Source organism: Trachypithecus francoisi, unplaced genomic scaffold, assembly GCF_009764315.1.
Source record: "Trachypithecus francoisi isolate TF-2019V2 unplaced genomic scaffold, Tfra_2.0 Lachesis_group12, whole genome shotgun sequence".
NCBI classification, from domain to species: domain Eukaryota; kingdom Metazoa; phylum Chordata; class Mammalia; order Primates; family Cercopithecidae; genus Trachypithecus; species Trachypithecus francoisi.
Genome location: NW_022681457.1, coordinates 62,400,012 through 62,419,333, shown reverse-complemented (window position 1 = coordinate 62,419,333; position 19,322 = coordinate 62,400,012). Strand labels below are relative to the sequence as shown.

Sequence of the window (19,322 nt, the reverse complement as noted above, 5' to 3'; positions counted from 1 at the left end):
TCAGCCACACTGCCACCCGAGGCTCAAGCTGGTCCTCGGTGGCCCACGCCTGTTGCCCTGCAAAAATGGCCCTGGAAAGATAGCCGGGGGGCTTGCATTCTAGCCTGGCCCTGTTTTCTCTGGCTATGGACACATCACAGCCCCTTGCAGGGCCTCAGAAAGGCTGAATATCATCATCCTGCTGTAAATAGATCCAGAGATTTGCATTTGGCCTAAAATTATGCATATGCACACAATATGGTCCCTACGAATGAAGCCAATGACTGCGTCTGATGCTCAGCCAGGGATCTCAACAGTGAACCTTTGCAGCTGAGCAAGCTGGGACTGGAGAGTTCCAGGAAGACTCTGGGTCTATGGACTGGGCTCTGGGGCCATTTTGGGGAATTTTCCAGGCCGATTTTGGCTGTATGCAATTTTGTCTTTCTGCACAGACATCAGACCGTGTCCTCAGGATGTGATGGGGCCCCTTCCCCATCTCCCATCCTACCAGCCTGTGTCCAGGTGGGGATGGGCAGGGCAGACATAGGGTCCCTTGTCTCCTGCAGCAATGCTGCCCCCTTTCCTGCCCCAACACCCCCAGCAGACACAAGAGATGGAGACTCTGAGCCGCTCCCGTGGCTGGGTCTCCAGGGTCCTGCACCCTCAGGAGGTGACGCTGACACACTCCACTGCCTGTCCCCAGGAACCTACCTCGCGCCATCTTCATCTCCATCCCACTGGTGACCTTTGTGTACACCTTCACCAACATCGCCTACTTCACAGCCATGTCCCCCCAGGAGCTGCTCTCCTCCAATGCGGTGGCTGTGGTGAGTGGGCCCTTGCTCGGTCCCTGGCTCCTGCCCAGGCCCCTGCCCCGGCCTCACACACAGCCTCTCTCCTGTGCCCACCCAGACCTTCGGGGAGAAGCTGCTGGGCTACTTTTCTTGGGCCATGCCCGTCTCCGTGGCTCTCTCAACCTTCGGAGGGATCAATGGCTACCTGTTCACCTACTCCAGGTGACTGCACTGGGGAGACATGGGCATGGGGAGGGAAGGTTGGGGCACAGGTGTGCGCAAGTCATGCGGGGGGGCCAGAGGAAGGGAAACCTGTCAGGGGGAGGAGTCCGCCTGAAGCTGGGGTGATGATCCCACCGGTAACAAGTATCTGATCACAACTGGGAGGCAAAGAAAGCAAGAGGGAGGCAGGTTGAACAAGGTGAAGAACTGCCCGGTGGGGCTGCTGGGCCCGGAGTGGGAGATCAGAGGCGACAGCTTAAGAGGGACATCAGGTCCAGAGCTGAGACCCAGGAAGTGGCCGGTGCCCATCTCTGTCCCCAACACTAGGCTATGCTTCTCTGGAGCCCGAGAGGGGCACCTGCCCAGCCTGCTGGCCATGATCCACGTCAGACACTGCACCCCCATCCCCGCCCTCCTCGTCTGTGTAAGTTGGGGGACCTGGGCTAGGCAGGGTGTGGAGGCAGGGCTACCCCGCAATGCAGGACCTTCCAGGTAATGGCAAGGGTGAGCCATTCCGGGGTGGGGGTGTGGGGTGGGGCCAGGGCTCATCCTGCAGGGGTGACAGGAGGCAGGCTAGGGGCCAGCTGTCAGCCCCAGTCCTCTCCCAGTGCGGGGCCACAGCCATCATCATGCTCGTGGGCGACACGTACACGCTCATCAACTACGTGTCCTTCATCAACTACCTCTGCTACGGCGTCACCATCCTGGGCCTGCTGCTGCTGCGCTGGAGGCGGCCTGCGCTCCACAGGCCCATCAAGGTGAGGCCCTGGGACGGCTGGCCCGTGGGTGCTGGGTGCTGCCAGAGCCACCCCTGTATCCACAGTGGGCACCAGAGGCAGGTGGGATGGGAGGTGCCAGCTTTTGTGGAGTGTTGGGCCCTGCTCAGGGCTCTCTGTGCACTGAGGCATCCACTCCTCATAGCAGCCCCATGAGGACAGAGCTGTGAATGCTCCCAGTGTACAGATGGGGAAAATGAGGCTCAGGACTGGGTGCAGGGGCTCATGCCTATCCCAGCACTTTGGGAGGCCGAGGTGGGAGGATTGCTGGAGCCCAGGAGTTTCAGACCAGCCTGGGCAACATAGCGAGACTTCCTCTCTGCAAAAAATTAAAAATAAAAGGATTAGCCTGGTGTGGTGGTGCGCACCTGTGGTCCCAGCTACTTGGGAAGCTCAAGTGGGAGGATTGCTTGAGCCCAGGAGGTCGAGGCTGCAGTGAGCGGTACTAGGGCCACTGCACTCCAACCTGGGTGACAGAGGGAGACCTTGTCTCTAAAAAAAAAAAAAAAAAAATTAAAGAAAATGAGACGGGAACTGTTCAAGGTCACAAAGGCTGCCAGGATTCCATGGGCCCACAGAAAAACAGAAGACCATAGCCTGAGCTAAAAGCAAAGCCCCCCAATGTGTGTCTAAATCCTTACGTGGAGAAGTGCTCGGTGCCTGAAATGTGAAACACCAAAAAATCACTGACCTCCAGCCAAGTGCAAGCGTCAAGTCCACACACAACTGCTGTGTGGAACTCGGTGCCGCTGAGACTTTGAAAAGTCCTCAGCAAAACTGGCCAACAGCCTGATGCATGAATTGGCCTCAAACACACTGGGCTGTCGCCAAGAGGAGGGGTAGGTGGGTGCAATTGCTGTTCAGGCCTCAGATCCCAGGGAAAGGAGAAAAACTCCCCAGACCCTCGGGGTCAGGGGTACAGACAGCTGGAGGTCCTGCACCATCGGTGTTTCTGCTCCCCCTTCCCCAGGTGAACCTTCTCATCCCCGTGGCATACTTGGTCTTCTGGGCCTTCCTGCTGGTCTTCAGCTTCATCTCAGAGCCTATGGTCTGTGGGGTCGGCGTCATAATCATTCTTACGGGGGTGCCCATTTTCTTTCTGGGAGTGTTCTGGAGAAGCAAACCAAAGTGTGTGCACAGACTCACAGGTGAGCCAGGCAGCCGCAGGTCACCGGGCACAGAGGGCCGGGGCCTGGAAACGGGACCTCCTTCTTAGAGGTTCACCCCAGAGCAGGGTGTCCTAGCAGCTGAGGTGGGAACGCAGGGCCCAGCCGCCGCCACATGTCTCTTCCCAAGATGTACCCAAAGTTTCCAGAACCATGTGTACCGACGGAGCAGCTCCCTGAAGACCCCTGCCCAAGGGGAGGTGTCTGGAGCTGGGGGTCACCCCTATCCCGAGAGGTCAGGCCCCAAGGTCCATCTGTCTGTCCTCAGAGTCCATGACACGCTGGGGCCAGGAGCTGTGTTTCGTGGTCTACCCCCAGGATGCCCCTGAAGAAGAGGAGAATAGCCCCTGCCCACCCTCCCTGCTGGCTGCCACAGACAAGCCCTTGAAGCCACAATGAGATGTTTGTAGAGACTGAAGCAGCTGTTTCTGTTTACATGTTGTTTATTGAGGAGGCGTTTTGGCAAAAAAGTTTTTGTTTTTGTTTTTGTTTTTCTGGGAAAAAAAAAAAAAGAGAGATACGACTTTTAGAAGCCTGTTTTAAGGAAACCCTGAAATGTGGACTGGGTTTCCTGTCTTAGCGCTGCCCTGCTTAGCTTTTCCTGAAAAAGCCTATAAATAAACAGGGCTGGCTGTTCGCTCGTGCTATGGGGAGTCCATGATGGGCACAGATTGGAGTGGTCGGGGCGTACCTCGGTGGGTGCACACATGTTGCTGGCCGGGAAGACGCCGTGACAGGCCCTGGAGGAGACTCTCGACATTAGGGGGCTTTGGTGCTTGACACAGGCACTCCCTACCATGGCACCCAGAGTCCCCCTGGCCCTAAAGGGACATGGAGGGGAGCAGCTCAGTCCACCCCTCCTCCAGGCCCCTCGATGCCAGTCTGAGCTTGGCCACCCAGGAGAGTTCAGGGGCTCCTAGCTGGGATCGTCTTTCTTCTCATAAACCACCACAGAGTGAAGGTCAGGACTTCAGAGCCCACAGTCTCACCCTGGCTTACAGGTGGGGAAACTGAGGCCCTGAGCTAGGATGGAACAGATGTGGCCACTGCTGTTGGTGTCTCAGCTTCTCTGTCCCCAGAAAGCACACAGCAGCATGTCCTGGGGGCTTTGAGGCCTGCAGGGAACTCAAGGGGCTTCCTGTATGCCAGGTATACACCCCAGCCCTGCCACAGTGCCCAGGAGATTGGACCCTCAAGGAAGGCAAAGGGCACCTGCCTGGTCAGGGGCCTGAGGGCTTGGCAGGAGCTGCCCAACCCAGGTCCTCCAGGGGCCTTGCTAGACAGGAAGAGGGTGAGGCATGGGCAGAACAGTCACCACGGATGAGACCCAGCGTCCCCATGGCCCAGCCCCATCCTCATGACAACTCCCAGCTCTGTGGGCAGCTGGTGCCACTGCAGGGCAGATGAAGCAAAAAAGCTCTGGTCTTCTGCTTCTTTGGAAATGGGTTCCCAGAATGAAGTAGGGGGAGAGAAGTGAGATCCCAGGGTGCTTGTGTACGCTGGGATCCTGCAGACGGGCTCACCACTTCACCCTTCTCCCCCACTGTTCAGTCCCAGAGCTCCCGCCCACCGTGCCCACCAGTGCAGCCAGCTGGCTGAGGGCCCAGCCCCTCCGCTGGGGTCCCCGGAGGGCCTCTCCATAAGAAAGGACGCAGAGGCAGGGTAGAAATGACTGTGTATTCCCTGGTTACAAAGCGGGGCTGTGGCGGTCACCAGCAAGCCCGGCGGTCAACAGACCAACAGGGCCTCGTCATCGCTGGCCTCCAGCATTGGGGAGCAAGGGGGCGGGGGGCTCCTGCAGACTCCCAGTGGCTCTGGCGAGTGGGGGCCCAGGGTGCTGCTGGCAGTGGAGGCCTGGGGGTGCGGGTCCTGGACTGAGCAGGGCTCCCGAGGTGCATCCGCAGGAGCTGGACCGTCTGCCAGTGGCTCCCTGCAGACCTTTCTGTCCTTGTCCACAGGCCTGCACTCTGGGTCTCGCAGGCCTGAGGGCAAGGGTGGCCCTGAAGGTCCCACCTCCGGTGCATGGCCTGGGGCACTGGGGGGCCCATCTCCGGCCACCCTGGGGCTGCCTGTGTCCGTGTGCAGTGCTGGGGGGTCGGGGGCAGCCCCTGGAGCAGGCTGCAGGAACCCATCACCCAGCATGGTCTGTGAGGGGCGTGCTGCGGTCAGCAGTGGGATCTGGCCTCGGGGCACCCGCGGCCGGTGAAAGAGCCGGTTCCAGAGGCGGCCGAGGCGGCGGCGGGAGGGCCCCCGGCGGGAGGCGTGCCGACGCATCTGTCTCCGCATGGCTGTGCGAAGATTCTGCAGCACAGAGGCCTGTGGGGTGGGGCGGGGTGGGGCAGGTGGGGGCAGGGGGATGTGGCTGAGGGGGCGACCAGGCTGCTCAGGGGCAGGCGTCAGCACACCCCCAAGGGACCTGAGACCCAAGAGACCCCCTTGTCCACCCCTCCACCTGGCCATGGGCCCCCAGGTCACCCTGCCTAGGCCTTGCCTCCCACTCCTGTGACTGCTGGACCAGCCTCCTCCGCACACTGTCCCACCTCGCCCCAGAGGGGCCTCGCGCCCTCCAGGGGCTCACCTGGGAGGCACTATAGACAGGAAAGTCCTCCACGGGTGGAATGAGGCCCTGCGCGATGAGCTGACCGTAGGATGGAGGTGCCTCCCGCCGCACGAACTCAGCCTCCAGGCGCGTCATCTGGGTCTCGAATGCCCTGGAAGTGGTGGGCAGAGGGTGACATGGCTGGGCTGCCCCGGACCTGCAGCAGCAACAGGATTCTGGGTCCACCCTCCACCCAGACATCCCAAGATGTAGGGACCCCAGTGTGCACAGGGCAGCCTCCACGTAGCTGGTCCAGGCCCCCATCTGCAAACCCACAGCTGCGGGGACAGCAAGCCTGGGTGATGAAGAAACCCGGTCCCCGGGCTGTGGGCACAGCGCCCACCTGTACTCCTGCGTGCGCAGTGAGTAGAGCTTGAAGGCGCAGCCCAGCGCGATGACCAGCAACAGGCCGCACACCAGGCTGCCGATGAGCGCGGCGGTGATGACCTTGCGGGGCACGGCGGCCAGGCAACCGTGCTCATCGCTGCCGTCCTGGCAGTCTTCCTGGCCGTCACAGCGCCACGTCTCAAAGATGCACAGGTTGGTACCGCAGTGGAAGGTGCCGGGCTGGCAGGAGAAGCAGTTCTTCTCGTCCGCCCCGTCGGGGCAGCTTTTCTGGTTGTTGCAGCGGTCGGCAGGCGTGTAGCACAGACCACTGCCACCCTCGCAGGGGTACTGATCGGGCGGGCAGGCAGGGCAACCCTGCTCGTCTCGGCCGCTGGCACAATGCCACCAGCCGTCACAGCGCTGTGGTTCCGAGAAGCAGCCCTGGTCGCCTGCGCTACCCCCATCACTGTCACTGCTGCTCCCACACGGCTGCTCCCAGGGAAGGCAATAGCCCTTCACCTGATAGGTGGCGTTGAAGCCATGGCCGGCGCTGCGGGCACGCGCATGGTATGCCACGGTGAGGCGGCCCTGGGCGGCCTCCAGGCTCACGGGCCGGTGGTTGCTGCGGTAGGACAGCGTCTGCAGCAGGCGGTCCCCGCGCTCACCCAGACCCTCGTATACCTGCACGTAGTCGTCGTAGCCCAGCCGCAGTTCCAGCTGCAGCAGCACCCGCCGCGAGTCCTGCGTGTCCACCAGCCATGTGCAGTGAAGGTCCGAGGGCCCACGGGCCGCGCCGAACAGGTCTGGGGAGGCAAAGGAGCCGTAGAAGCTGCCCAGCCGCCTGCCACATGCCAGGTCGGGGCAGCCCGCCTCATCCGAGCCATCGCCGCAGTCCTGCAAGCCGTCACAGCGCCTCTCCACAGGCAGGCAGCGCGTGGAGCGCGCCCCGCTGCACGGAAAGGTCCCCCCGGGACACAGGCTGCCTGGAGGCTCCGAGGCCGGCGCCGAGCAGTTGCCCTCATCAGAGCCGTCTCCACACTCATCCACTGCGTTGCACTGCCACGGGCCGGGCAGGCACTTGCCATTGTCACAGCGGAACTCATCTGCCTGGCAAGACGCCTGGCCCAGCTTCCCTGTGGGGTGGAGAGGTAGCAGGGGACAGTCAGGAGACAGAAGAGCCTCCCTTTGGCCAGGGGGCCTGGGGCCAAAAGTGGGCAGGTGGTTCCCCATCACCGTGGAAGCAGAAACCCCTCCAACACCAGGGTGGGCTCAGTCCCTGACCTGAGTCTGGGGTTAGGGGTGAGTTCCCACAACTAGCCAAGACTGGGAAGTAGGGCCAGTGACCTTGAGAGGTCTGAGGCATCCACATGCCCGGTCCTGCCACTGTCCTGAGATTGACAGGGTGGCCAGGGGACATCCTGCAGGGAGCCGGAGCCCTGTGGAGGGTGCTGCCCCTGTGAGCCAGGAGCCTTTTGGCACGCACGGTGTGCTCTGTGGTGTCCTGCCTGCCCTGCGCCCACTATCACCTCGGATGTAAGACAGACGGAAGCCCTGGGCCTGGCCGGAGCTGGAGGCGTCTGAGTGGAAGAAAATCCAGACGTGGTCTCGGGCAGAGATGAAGGCAGGCGGGATGGCAGAGCCACAGAGGCGGAAGGCCTCCTGGCGGGGCGGGGCCGCTGGGCCCAGCAGGAGCCAGTCCAGGGAGCACTGGTGGGACTCCTCCACGTCAAAGTTGCGGAAGCTGCGGGGAGGCGGAGAGGACCCAGACATGAGGCCGTAGGCAGGACCTCCATGGTCGAGGATCAGCAGAGAGTAGTCAGGCTGGAGCCACGGCCAGGACAGCCAGCCCCGTCCCGGCCGGCCGCCCCCGCTCCTCATGTTCCAGATTGCCTGGTTCCTCCACTCCCAGCCACTCTGTCCCCACACTGTCCCCATCCAGGTGTGCACAGGAGGCTCCATGAAGAATTGTGATATCCATACAGGTCATTTCCAGCTCTGCTGCAGCTACCCTTCCCTCCATCAGTGCACACGGCACCCCCAGCCTGAAGCCGAAGTGCAGCAGGAAGTCAAGAGCCTCCGTCCCGACACTCTCCCCAAAAGGGCAGAGGCCCAAGGGCCCAGACGCCTCCACCTTGGGACCACTAGGATGGGCCCAGCACAAAGTCCCAGGCATGGGCAGTGAGGATGAGACTGTGCCCATGAGGCTGGCCGAGGCTGCAGCAGGTTGACAGCTTGTCATCTCCAGATACACCGGCCCTGAACCACCTGGCCCTTGGGGAAACTGAGGCACAGAGCGTAGGACAGACCCTGCCCATGCCCATCACATCCTCATGCATTGCAGCTATGGAGTAAGTCAGGGGTTGTGCCTTTTGGGCTCTGGCATTTAGGAAAACTATGGCAGATGGAACCTATAGTGACTCCCCAGCCAAATGTCCCCATGACCACTCCTGGCCAGGACCACCGCTCGCTGCCTGTCCCCCTTTCCCTCTGCATGTCCCTGCAGCTCGAGCACCCAGGCTTTGCCTGATTCACTCCCCTCCCCAAGGCCCCCTGTGGAAACCATGCTCTGGGCTCAGTGCCAGCCTGGCCCCCAGCCACCCCTGCAGGACAGAGAGGACATCTCTGCCACCTCAGAGACATCAGACCATGCCCACCAGTCCCAGGCTGTGTTCCCAGTGGCATGTGTGCTGGCCCTGCCTTCCTGGCAGGGCTGAGTGACTGAGAACCCTCCATACCCCATGAACGAGGCTCAAACCAGGAAAAGGTCCAGCTTGGGTACCTCGCCACAGAGGCCCGTGGAGACCCAGGGCACTGGACACATTTGTGTGCATGCTTTCACATGTACACATGCATGCTTACGGCTCACGCATGGTTACACCCATTATCTTACATGCATGCACACATACATGCTCTCTGCACCTGTGCAGGCATGGCTCGTGCACATACATGTGCTCACACATGCACTCTCTCACATGTGTCCTTTATGTCTCCCCGACATGTGCTTGTCCACGTACACAAGCACACGTGTGTTCACATACATGCACAGACACGCACTCACATATGCACACACACCTACTTACATGTGCTCACATGCATGCACATGCCACATACCTCAAATACCTACACATGCCTGTCTCACACATGGACACATCTGCATGCACACACACCTACTCATAAATGCTCACACACATGCAAACACCCACACACCTGTTCACACCTGCTCACACATGAGCGCTCACACATATGCTCACACACATGCATGTGATCCCACACCTGCTCTCACACACACGTACACCCTCAGGCGTGTGCCTTCCACACCTGCTCTCACACACACACATTCTCACTCATCCCACGCATGTGGGCCCACGTCGATTCCTTCTGACACCCCCCGGGCGCCCCTACCTGATGGTAATCATGTCACCACGGTCGCCCTGGATGTACCAGCTGCAGTTGGTGCCTGGAGGGTAGTTGAGGGGCCAGGCCGGGCTGTAGATGACCCCACGCCGCTCCGTGTGCTGCTCCAGCTTCCCGCTGCAGGCCGCTGTCGGGAGACGAGGCCGAGAAAGGCCGGCCCATCTTTGGTTGGGAAGTGGGTTGCAGCCGGGATTAGGGGCTTCAGCACAGCCCTCCCCCATGGGGGGATCTAGCCCAGCCAAGGGTGGCCATGGCCAAGGGCAAGGCCACAACTTGTCACTTCGTGGAGGTGGTGTGTACGGGAGGCCAAGTAGGGCCCCCTAGACTTGGGGCAGCTATAGCCCCCAACCCTATGCAGTGGGCTAGAGCCTAGGTCCTGTCCCCCGCATCTCTGGCAGAGATGGGAGGAAACCCACCAACAACCCCTCCTGGCAGCCAGCACCTCTAAGGTGTAGCCTCGTGGCCTCGGCTCAGTGGAAAATTCCACACCCCTAGGCCTGCCCGGCCGGCATAGCCCATCCTGCGACAGCCCCCTGCCTGCCTTCCCTGGGGCTTTGCTCACTCACCTACTATGTGCCAAGCATGCATGGTAGGCACGCTGAGTAAGGCTCAGTAAGGCTGAGTAAGGCTGAGTAAGGCGGGAATAAGGCCTGCTCTATGGAACTCACAGGCTGGGGATGGGAGCAGATGGACTTTACGCAGATCCCCTGGGTAGAATGAAGATCCTACAACTGGGCTGAAGAGAGGTGGCAAAGTCCAGCTGTGGCTGGAAACGCCACCTAGGTCTGATGACACCCTGAGCAGAATCTGGGTTTTATCCTGAGTACAAGTGAGAAGGCACCAAAGGTAGATTTAGGAACCAGGTGAGGAAACAGGCTCAGAGAGGGTCAGCAACTTGCCTGGGGCCACACAGCTAGGGAGGGCAGAGTCAGGAATCACTGTAGTCCTCTGGGGACCTCAGCTTCTCACTGCAGCACTGAGCCAACATGCATTTGTGGAGTACCAACTGTATACCGCTCAGGTTGAGCAAAGAGCATCATGCCCGCCAGCTCAAATGAGGAGCCCTCCATGCCCTGCTCCACGGGCCTCACTTTAATCCATCCATTCTCCATGCTGTCTGCTTCTAAACCATCCAGGGCAGCATGGTGAGCCTGCCCTGCCCTGCTGTGCCCTGGCCCTCCCAGGACCGGGAGGCTGGTCCCAGCAACTGACCGCACTCCCAACCCCACAGCCCCCAGACCCTTCCCTGCACTGGTCCATCTGATTCTCACAACAGCCTGAGATGAAGGCAGGGCCCATTTTACAGACGGAGAAACTGAGGCTCGGAGCGGCGAGGGACGATGCTTTTCCCGAGCCCAGTGACACTCTCTTCTCGCTCTCCCATGGCTGGCCCCTGGCACCGTGACCTTGCAAGCCGAATTCTCTCTGGTTCTCAGCAAGACTCTCTGGGACCCAGCTGCAGGACAGGCAGGAGAGCCCTCTGGCTGCCTCCCATGCTCTTAGGACAAAACCACAATTCACTGCAGCAGCCCCAGCCCCTCCCTGCCCCACACTCTGCCTCATCCCTCCCATAACCCCTAGCCCCCCGGACCTCTCCGATCTCTCACATTGGAGGGAACCTTGCTCTGGAGGCCCTGGTGGTCCCTGGTGGGTGCTATCCCCACCTTCTTATCCCATTCACAGGCTCCTCAGCTTCCACCCCCTGCTCCATGGTCCCTTCCCAGGGAAACCCTCCAGGCTGCCTCCCGCAGAGCTCCAGCCCTCCACCCCTCCTCCCAGCCTGGGCCACACAGCATTTCCCTTTTGTTGTAGGGACTGACCGGATGAACATCACATAGGCAGGCAGGGCTGTGCCGTGTCCCGGGACTCTGCACAGTGCCTGACGCACAGCAGGTGTTCCATAGATGTGGGCCCCTGAGTGGACGGGTCCATCTGAGGACCTGCTGGGCAGCTGGAGCCATAAGCTGAGAGCTGAAGCCCCTTCCCCCAGGGGCCTACTGGGACCATGAAGGCCCAGGTGATCCAGGACAGTGACTACTAGGGAGTCGGTAACCCCCATGAACAGCTTGTGAGAACATCAAGGATAAGAACAGAACCCTTGGTCCTAAAGCAAGGCCAGCCACCATCGCATCACCCTCAGACCCCTGACAGTCCTGGGTCAGTGAGGTGCAAGTCAGTGCCTCTCCACCTGGAACTCACACATGGCCCTGGGAGGCAGCCCCCACAACCAGCCTCCGATCCTGCCCCAGAAATAGGGTGCTGTACACCCTGCTCCCAGCCCGAGAGGGCAGGAGATAAACTATCAGAGAGGGGTCTTGGGGTGCAGCCACCCAAACATGCAAAGTGGCCCCAGCCCCAGCCTGGTTCACTCTGCTGCGTGAGGCCACTGGCCATGAGGACCTCACAGAGCCCTGAGGTCTGAACTGGGATTCTGTGGGAGGTGTAGGGTTAAGAAATCCAAAAGAGGCCGGGTGCAGTGGCTCACGCCTGTCATCTCAGCACTTTCGGAGGCTGAGGCGGGGGGATCATTTGAGGTCAGGAGTTTGAGATCAGCCTGACCAACATGGGAAAACCCCGTCTCTACTAAAAGTACAAAAATCAGCCAGGTGTGGTAGTGGGTGTCTGTGATCCACAGCTACTCCGGAGGCTGAGGCAGAGGAATCGCTTGAACCCAGGAGGTGGAGATTGTGGTGAACCATGATCATACCACTGCACTCCAGCCTAGGTGACAGAGCAAGACTTTTTCTCCAAAAAAAAAAAAAGAAGAAGAAGGAAATCCGAAAGAAGAGATCTTTCCTGCTGAAGGGGTCCGAAAAGGAGGTTCCACAAAAGTGAAAGCCAGGCCAGGCGCAGTGGCTCAAGCCTGTAATCCCAGCACTTTGGGAGGCCGAGACGGGTGGATCACGAGGTCAGGAGATCGAGACCATCCTGGCTAACACGGTGAAACCCCGTCTCTACTAAAAAATACAAAAAAAAAAAAAAACTAGCCAGGCGTGGTGGCAGGCGCCTGTAGTCCCAGCCACTCGGGAAGCTGAGGCAGGAGAATGGTGTGAACCCGGGAGGCGGAGCTTGCAGTGAGCCGAGATCCGGCCACTGCACTCCAGCCTGGGCGACAGAGCGAGACTCCGTCTCAAAAAAAAAAAAAAAAGTGAAGGCCCAGTGAGGCTGGGGTGGTAACGTCCCCCACATTGCATCTCTAAAGCATATGCTAAGCCAAAGTGTCAGCCTCTGAGTCAGCACGGCTGGGAACCTCCCATGTTCACCTTTTTGCTGAGGGGTAAAACCCTATGAGGCGCCCTGTCCTCCGTAGGGGCAGGACAAGGCCCTGTCCATTCCTACCCAGCCCTGGAGGCCTTCCCTAGGGGATAGACATAGACCTGCCCCTTTCCTCGGGGCCCTTGGGGGCCAGGGGTCTCACCCATACTTTCTAGGAAAAGCCAGAGGTCACCTGCCACCTTTCTCTCTTCCCACTCACCTAGGCCAGAACCCTTCTCCCTCGTAGACCTATGTCTGGCCCCTTCATCAGGGCTTGGGAGGCCACCAGCCATATCAGGAGCAGAGGAAGGGACAACTGCCAGTCACTCTGCCTCTCGGCAAAGCCCTAACAATGGGTGCCTCCAAACAGCCTCACTCCTGGGGGCTCCCCGGAAATTTCCACATCAGGGCAACTTGGTTAAACTGTGTGCTCTTCTCCAAAGTGGGTTGGCAGAGATCACGGTGGGTGCAGCAGCAGCCCAGCCTCATGCAGAGGGTATGCGGGGCCAGAGGGAGGCTGGGCTCTGTGCAGGGAGCTGCAAGTTCTAGGCAAGGACTCTTTTTTTTTTTTTCTTCTGACACAAGGTCTAGCTCTGTCTCCAGGCTGCAGTGCAGTGGTGTGATCACAGCTCACTGCAGCCTCAAATTCCAGGCTCAAGTGATCCTCCTACCTCAGCCCCCCAAAGTGCTCACACTACAGGTGTGCCCCACCATGCCCAGCCTAGGCAAGGACCCTGCTTGACCTGAGGCAGATGTGCATGTGGTAGGGGACTGGGGTCAGGGGCTGCCAGTGAGGAGGGGGGTCTCCAGGAATGCCCCGTGGAGGTGAGGTTCATGATGGGCTGTGTAGCAGTGGGCAGGCAGTGAGGGCAGATGGGAGGACTGCATGATTTGCGGGATAATGGGGAAGAGGGAGGGGTTCGGGGTGTTGGGGGCAGTCGAGAGGTCTGTCTGAGCTTCAGCTGGAGGTGACCTGCCTTCTCTCAGGCAGAAGATGGCCTGGGCCCTGGGAGCCATGGTGGCCCACACAAGTAGGGAAGGAATGACCGGGCACTTTTAGGCCAGTGTCCTTTCCTGGTCCAAAGAGTCATCAAATATTCCTGAGAGGACACTGCAAGGCCTGAGGAAGTACAATTTGCAGATCCGATTTCCAAAGTTGATCAATACCCCTGCCAACCTGCCTGGTGTAACCCGACGACGGGGAGCTGGGAGTCCCGCCCCAGACGTGCCGGGGAAGCTGCCAGTTGCCTGCAAACTGCATGAAGCCCCTGCCCAGGCTCTCTCTGCTGGGGCCATGGTAGCTTCAGGGCTGAGCCCAGAGGCCGGGGGGATGCAAGAGGTGTTCTGACCAGTCAGAGCCTCACATACTTAGGCTTAGGATGGGGTTTGCTGGGGGGTAAAAAACCTGTGAGGTCCCCAGACAGCCCTGCCAGACCCTCTGGAGCACCTGAGCCTAGTGAGGGTGGAGAAGGGGCTCGGGGAATGGTTCCCAATCCAGGGTCCCATGCAGCAGGAATCCCAGGGAAAGCCGTGGAAATGCAGAGTCATGGAGCCGTGCTGGGAGGGGGTACCTTGGGCCATCTGCAGCTGGTCAGTAATGCTGGAGGTGTCAGAAGTGGACTCTAGGACAGCTAGGATCCCAGACCGCCACCCATGGCCTTCTGCACTGGGTGTGCAGCTCCCATCACAGAGGGCACCAAGGGCTGCAACGAGGACCCTGTTGGGACCTGAGATCTTGACAGCTAAGGACCTGGACAGTGTCCTCCTCGCCCAAGCTCCATGAGTGGCCCTAGTCCTCAGGGAGGCACTTTTCTAAACGTGAGGTATATGTGCATTTGGGGTGACACACCCACCAGCAGGAGGGTGCCCTGGGGCTCACATTCATAAGCTGTGACACCCTCATTCCCCCTTCCCCTGACTCTCTACCATGGCCACGGACATCTGACCCAGGCCGGGCCAGTGAGCCTTTTCCTGGAAATTGGGATGGGAGACTGGGCCACCATCAGTTAGTTGTGGAGACCAGGACAGCAGACAGGGCTGGGGCTAGGTCAGCGCTGAGCAAGGCCTGGCCCTCGGCCAGCCCGAAGCAGCAGAGGCGGCTGGGCTCCCGAGAGCACAGCTCAGGACAGAGAGAGGGAAAGAGGCCCGAGCCTGCCAGAGGAGCCAGTGAGCACAGCTTCTGTGCACCCTGGGCCTCCTCCTCAACCACAGCCAGCAGCAGGGGTCCCGCTGCCTGACAGCTCCAGGTCCTTTCTCCAACAAGCCGGGTCCTGCACAGAACTAGAAACCCAGGCACCTCCTGCCCCACCGAGCAGAACAGCAGGCAAGGAACAAGTCAGAGGCCCCCGTTGTTCTCCCTGGCTGCACCTTGACCTCAGGTTTTGGTTTTTGTTCTACAGACAGGGTCTCGCTCTGTCACCCGGGCTGGAGTACAGTGGAGCTGTCATAGCCCACTACAATCTCAAACTCCTGGGCTCAAGCAATCATCCTGCCTCAGTCTCCCGAGTAGCTAAGACTACAGGCACATGCCAACGTGCCCAGCTAATTTTCAGATTTTTTTGTAGAGATGGAGCCTCACTATGTTGCTCAGGCTAGTCTCAAACTCCAGGGCTCAAGCATTCTCTTGCCTTAGCCTCTCAAAGTGCTGGGGTTACAGGTGTGAGCCACCACACCCAACCAGACTTAACATTTTTATGGAAATACTTATGCTTACTTTAATACCTTTTTAGGGGTTGTTGGAAATGGCAATATATAGGCGGAATTAGCAAGAGATGCAGAGGTCTATGGGGGCTTGTTAATGATAGAACAGGCTCCCTCAGGTCCCCCTCAGACTCTCCAGGTGGCACTCAGGGCCCCGGGGGGTCTGGGCTTATCCACTTGCCAACCAGCAGCCCCTTACCTCCAGTAGTGAAGGATGGATGGGCTTGGTCGCCCCTCTAGCTCTTGATGGCCTTTGTTGTGCTTGGGACTAGGCTGGAGTTTAAAGACAGCCAGCGGCTGGACAGACCCATGCCAACAGGTAGAGGCGGGGGCAGTGTGCTCACTGTGTCCTCTCGGATTCTGTATGTACTTTTGGCCAAAATGTTTACCTCTGTCTTGCAAGTCAGCTGCCTGAAACTCACTTTTCACGTGCAGCTGATGCAAGGCCACGCCCTCTACTCACCTTCTTACCTAACCTCCCACACCAAGCCAGTATCTTCCCTGCCCTGAAGCATCCCCAGACCAGCTACCAGGCAACCAGTGGGCACCCCCATAGCCCAAGCCCAGCAGAATGACTCAATCCAGCCAATCCTAAACTGTTTACTCTGCCCTGCCTTTTCTTTTTTTTAGAGACAGAGTCTTGCTCTGTTGCCCAGGCTGGAGTACAGTGGTGCAATCTCAGCTAGTTCACTGCAACCTCCACCTCCCAGGTTCAAGCGATTCTCCTGCTTCAGCCTCCCGAGTAGATGGGATTATAGCTACCTTTTGGTAGAGGTGGAGTTTCGCCATGATAGCCAGGCTGGTCTCGAGCTCCTAAACTCACTCAATCCGCCCACCTCCGCCCACCTCCCAAAGTACTGGGATTACAGGCATGAGCCACAGCGCCTGGCTGCCACTTCTTTCCCATGAAGCTGTGATGCCAGCTCTAACTTACACCTTTCTTCCACTCTTGCTCCTGCTTGTCCAAACCTAGTAATTCCCAGGTGGCCCTGCATGGCGTGGCATGTCCCCTCCTCTCAAGAAAAATAATAAAGTGTTCTTTCCATGGCATGGGCCTCTCTGTGTCATCCCTCAGTCATACCCCTATAAATTAAATCCTAGGAAGCCCACAGCCTGCGTGAAGCACAAGATGTCAATTCCATGGGACCCTTGGCAGCTTGCCAGTGGTATAAAGTCACCATGTGCCAGGCACTGCACTAAGAGCTTGCCTCACTGGCTCATGGAATACTAGGAGCCAGGTTTTCAGTAGACCTTGTTATTTCACCCACTTTACAGATGAGGAAACTGAGGCTCAGAGAAGTTGAAGCCTGCCCAAAGCCGAACAGCTCCTTTGTGACTTAGAAAAGATGCACACAGGAACTCCGGGTGGAGCCAGGACCCTGAAGGCCTGTCCTCAGGGCCCACTCACCCAAAAGGGCCCGGAGGAATGGAGGAAGGAGAGAAAGTGCTTACTTACCTAAGGCAGGAACCGCACTGCTGAGCCTCCCGGTAAGAAAGATGTTCACTGTGGGAGACACAAAGAAAGGGTCAGGGGTCTCAGGTGCCTGCTGGGGACCAGCAGCAGCCCATGAGGGACACCACAGGTAAACCCAAGGCTGGCCTGCTGGTCCCCTTCCTCTTATAGGGCAAGGCCCAGAGTGTAGCCCAAGACTGCCCATCAAGAGGGCCCCTACCCACCTCAACCCCACCTCTCTGCCTTGCCTGCTCTGTTTTCCAGGCTGAAGTGCATAGCTCACTGCAGCTTCAAACTCCTGGGCTCAAGCAATCCTCCCACCTGAGCCTCCCAAGTAGCTGGAACTACAGGTGTGCACCACTATGCCTGGTTATTTTTTTATTTTTTATTTTTGTAGAGATGAGGTATCACTGTGTTGCTCAGGCTGGTCTCAAACTCCTGGCCTCAAGCGATTCTCCTGCCTTGGTCTCCCAAAGTGCTGGGATTACAGGCACCTGCCACCGCGCCTGGCCTGCTCCTACTACTTTGACCAGCTTCCCCCTCCAAAGGGGAAGCAGCAGCAGGGGCAGGAGGGAAGGCAGTTCTGCTTATCCCCATTTACAGGGCACGCAGCTAGTGACGGAACCATCCTCTTCCCCTGTGCCACGCTGACCTTCAGAAGGAAAGCAAAATTCCCCAGCCACCCCTCAAGCGCCCACCTCCATGGGGTTTGGCCCTTACTTTCACCTTCTTTCACCCCGGGATACCGCGGCCGGAGAGGGGGTCGGTCAGGGCGCGGGGCGGAGCTGCCACGCGGGGGACCCGGACCCACCCGGCCCGCGTGTCCCACTCACGTGAACAGACGACCGCCAGCTGCACCCGGGCGCCCCGTGCCCTCCAGCCCCGCGGCCGTGCGCTTCTGGCCGGGCAGGGGGTTATGGGCCCAGAGCGGAGGGGCAAGCCCAGCTTCCCAGGGTTCAGGATGTGGGTCAGATCCCGCCTGGCCAGGAAGCAGGAACCGCTGCCCCCACCCAGGACACCTGGACAGAGCCAGGCCAAAGCTCCTGAGCACGGAGCGCCTGTCCCCCTGCCCTGCTCACCACGGATGCCAGCACCCAGCAGCTCAGAGCCCAACACACATGACCCTGCACCCAGGTTGGGGTGGGCCCGCTGAGGTTGCACCCTCCATGCTCCCCAGTGGCACATTCCCATTGAGCCAGGCTCACACAGCTGGGGCATGGGCCTGCCCGGGCCTCAGAGCTCCCTGAGGCCTGGGGGTGATTACTTTGTCATTTCAGTGGCTTCAGCAAACCTGTCAGGTTACAGAGCCCTCACTGGTGACATCATAGGGTGTCCCCTAATAACCCCCAGTTCTTATAATGGCCTCCCTCCTTCATCACAGTAAATAAAGGAGCCATGTGGGTTGGGGATTTAACTCCTTCTCCTCTCGCCCACACAGAGCGCTGGAAAGCTGGACAGAAAAACTCCCGGACAGGGCGGGAGCCCCTCCCACCCCATGCCTGGCCTGGACCGGTCCCTGGCCCAACCCAAGCACCCTCCTAAACTGAACAGGCCTGCCCAGGGGCTGAGAGACACAAAGGGAAAACAGGAGTCCCCTGGAAGCCGCCTCCACACTGGCACCCTCCTCCAGCCCTGCCCCGCACCCCGAGTCCCCATCTGCGGCTCACACCCGCCCCCACCCCAACTCCAGGCCGGAAATAGCTGCTTCTTCAGGGGACAGCCGGCCTGGCCTTTGTCCCCAGCTCCCGGGGGCCCCCTCGACTCCAGGCTCAGCGCGGGCGGGCCGGGTGAAGGCTGCCGCCTGCACGAAGGGCCGCCTGCCAGCGCTCAGCCCGGGCTCCGGGCACTACTCCGAGCGGGGCGCGAGCCGGGGCTGCGCCACCGGAGTCGCCCGCGCAGGCCCGGGGCCAGGCGGGCAAGCGGTGCTGGCCGCTCTCTGGGCCTCCGCGCGGGAGCCACCGCGGTGCGGGGCCCCGGGATGTCGCGGCCGGAGAGGGGGTTGGTCAGGGCGCGGGGCGGAGCTGCCACGCGGGGGACCTGGACCTGCCCGGCCCGCGCGGCCCACTCACCCAAACAGACGACGGCCAGCTGCGCCCGGGCGCCCGGCGCGCCCTCCAGCCCCGCGGCCGCGCGCTTCTCCATACCGGGCCCGGCCGCCCGCGGGCGCCGCCTCCTGCCCCCCGGCTCCGGGTCGGGATCCGGATCCGGCTCCGGCTGCGGCTCCTGCTCTGGCTCTGGCTCTGGCTGTGGCTCGGGCTCGGGTTTGGGCTCGGGCTCCGGCTGGCGCGGCTGTTGCGGCCCGGGTGCAGGCGGCGGCTCCTGAGGCGTCTTTGTGCGGTGGCGGTGCAGGCCCGTAGCGCGCGCGGGGCCACATCGGCCGCGGCGTCACGGGCCCCGCGGGGGCTCAGCGGCGGCCGCCAGGGAAGACCCCCGCCCGCCGCTGCCCCCGCGCCCCGGGAGCCCCGCCGCGGCCGGCCTGGGCCCGGGGACCCCCGGCGCGCCCATGCCCCGCGGCGCGCAGCCCGCCCGGCCGGGTGCCGCCGGTGGAGCGTCCGTGGGTCTGTCCGTCCTCCCGCCCGGCCCCTCGCCCGCTCCCTGAGCCTGGAGGCCGCGCTGCGCCAGCCACGTGACGCGCCC

The 19,322-nt window shown here is 60.5% G+C and overlaps 2 protein-coding genes across 4 annotated transcripts in view; one reads left to right on the top strand and one right to left on the bottom strand.

Moving 5' to 3' along the window:
• Positions 1 to 3,578, top strand: part of SLC7A10 (solute carrier family 7 member 10) — a 17,171-nt gene extending 13,593 nt beyond the window's left edge. Inside the window, exons 6-11 of one of the 2 annotated variants that reach the window (XM_033225622.1) lie at positions 683 to 806; positions 892 to 995; positions 1,323 to 1,419; positions 1,604 to 1,753; positions 2,742 to 2,919; positions 3,206 to 3,578. In XM_033225622.1, the coding sequence (XP_033081513.1) occupies positions 683 to 806; positions 892 to 995; positions 1,323 to 1,419; positions 1,604 to 1,753; positions 2,742 to 2,919; positions 3,206 to 3,336 (784 nt within the window). In that variant the 3' untranslated portion in view covers positions 3,337 to 3,578. The remainder of the gene's footprint in view (positions 1 to 682; positions 807 to 891; positions 996 to 1,322; positions 1,420 to 1,603; positions 1,754 to 2,741; positions 2,920 to 3,205) is intronic. The other variant, XM_033225623.1, reaches the window with a different exon arrangement.
• On the bottom strand, positions 3,363 to 19,322 carry LRP3 (LDL receptor related protein 3). 2 transcript variants are annotated; one of them, XM_033225620.1, is made up of 7 exons: positions 18,755 to 19,322; positions 16,689 to 16,736; positions 9,266 to 9,439; positions 7,390 to 7,604; positions 5,880 to 6,996; positions 5,516 to 5,648; positions 3,363 to 5,253 (listed from the first exon to the last, which is right to left on the bottom strand). In XM_033225620.1, exons 1-7 carry the CDS (start codon positions 19,057 to 19,059, stop codon positions 4,666 to 4,668), a joined length of 2,580 nt encoding a protein of 859 aa, XP_033081511.1. In that variant the 5' UTR covers positions 19,060 to 19,322; the 3' UTR covers positions 3,363 to 4,665. The 2 variants fall into 2 exon arrangements, with proteins under 2 accessions (XP_033081511.1, XP_033081512.1); XM_033225621.1 differs by having other exon boundaries at positions 9,266 to 9,404; positions 18,755 to 19,035.

Coding starts and splice junctions, on each gene's coding strand:
- LRP3 (XM_033225620.1), bottom strand. CDS start 19,059: ATGTGGCCCCGCGCGCGCTACGGGCCTGCACCGCCACCGCACAAAGAC. Junction 7,605..9,265: donor GGTGACATGATTACCATCAG/GTAGGGGCGCCC, acceptor GCCTCCCCGCAG/CTTCCGCAACTTTGACGTGG. Junction 5,649..5,879: donor CTGCGCACGCAGGAGTACAG/GTGGGCGCTGTG, acceptor CACCACTTCCAG/GGCATTCGAGACCCAGATGA.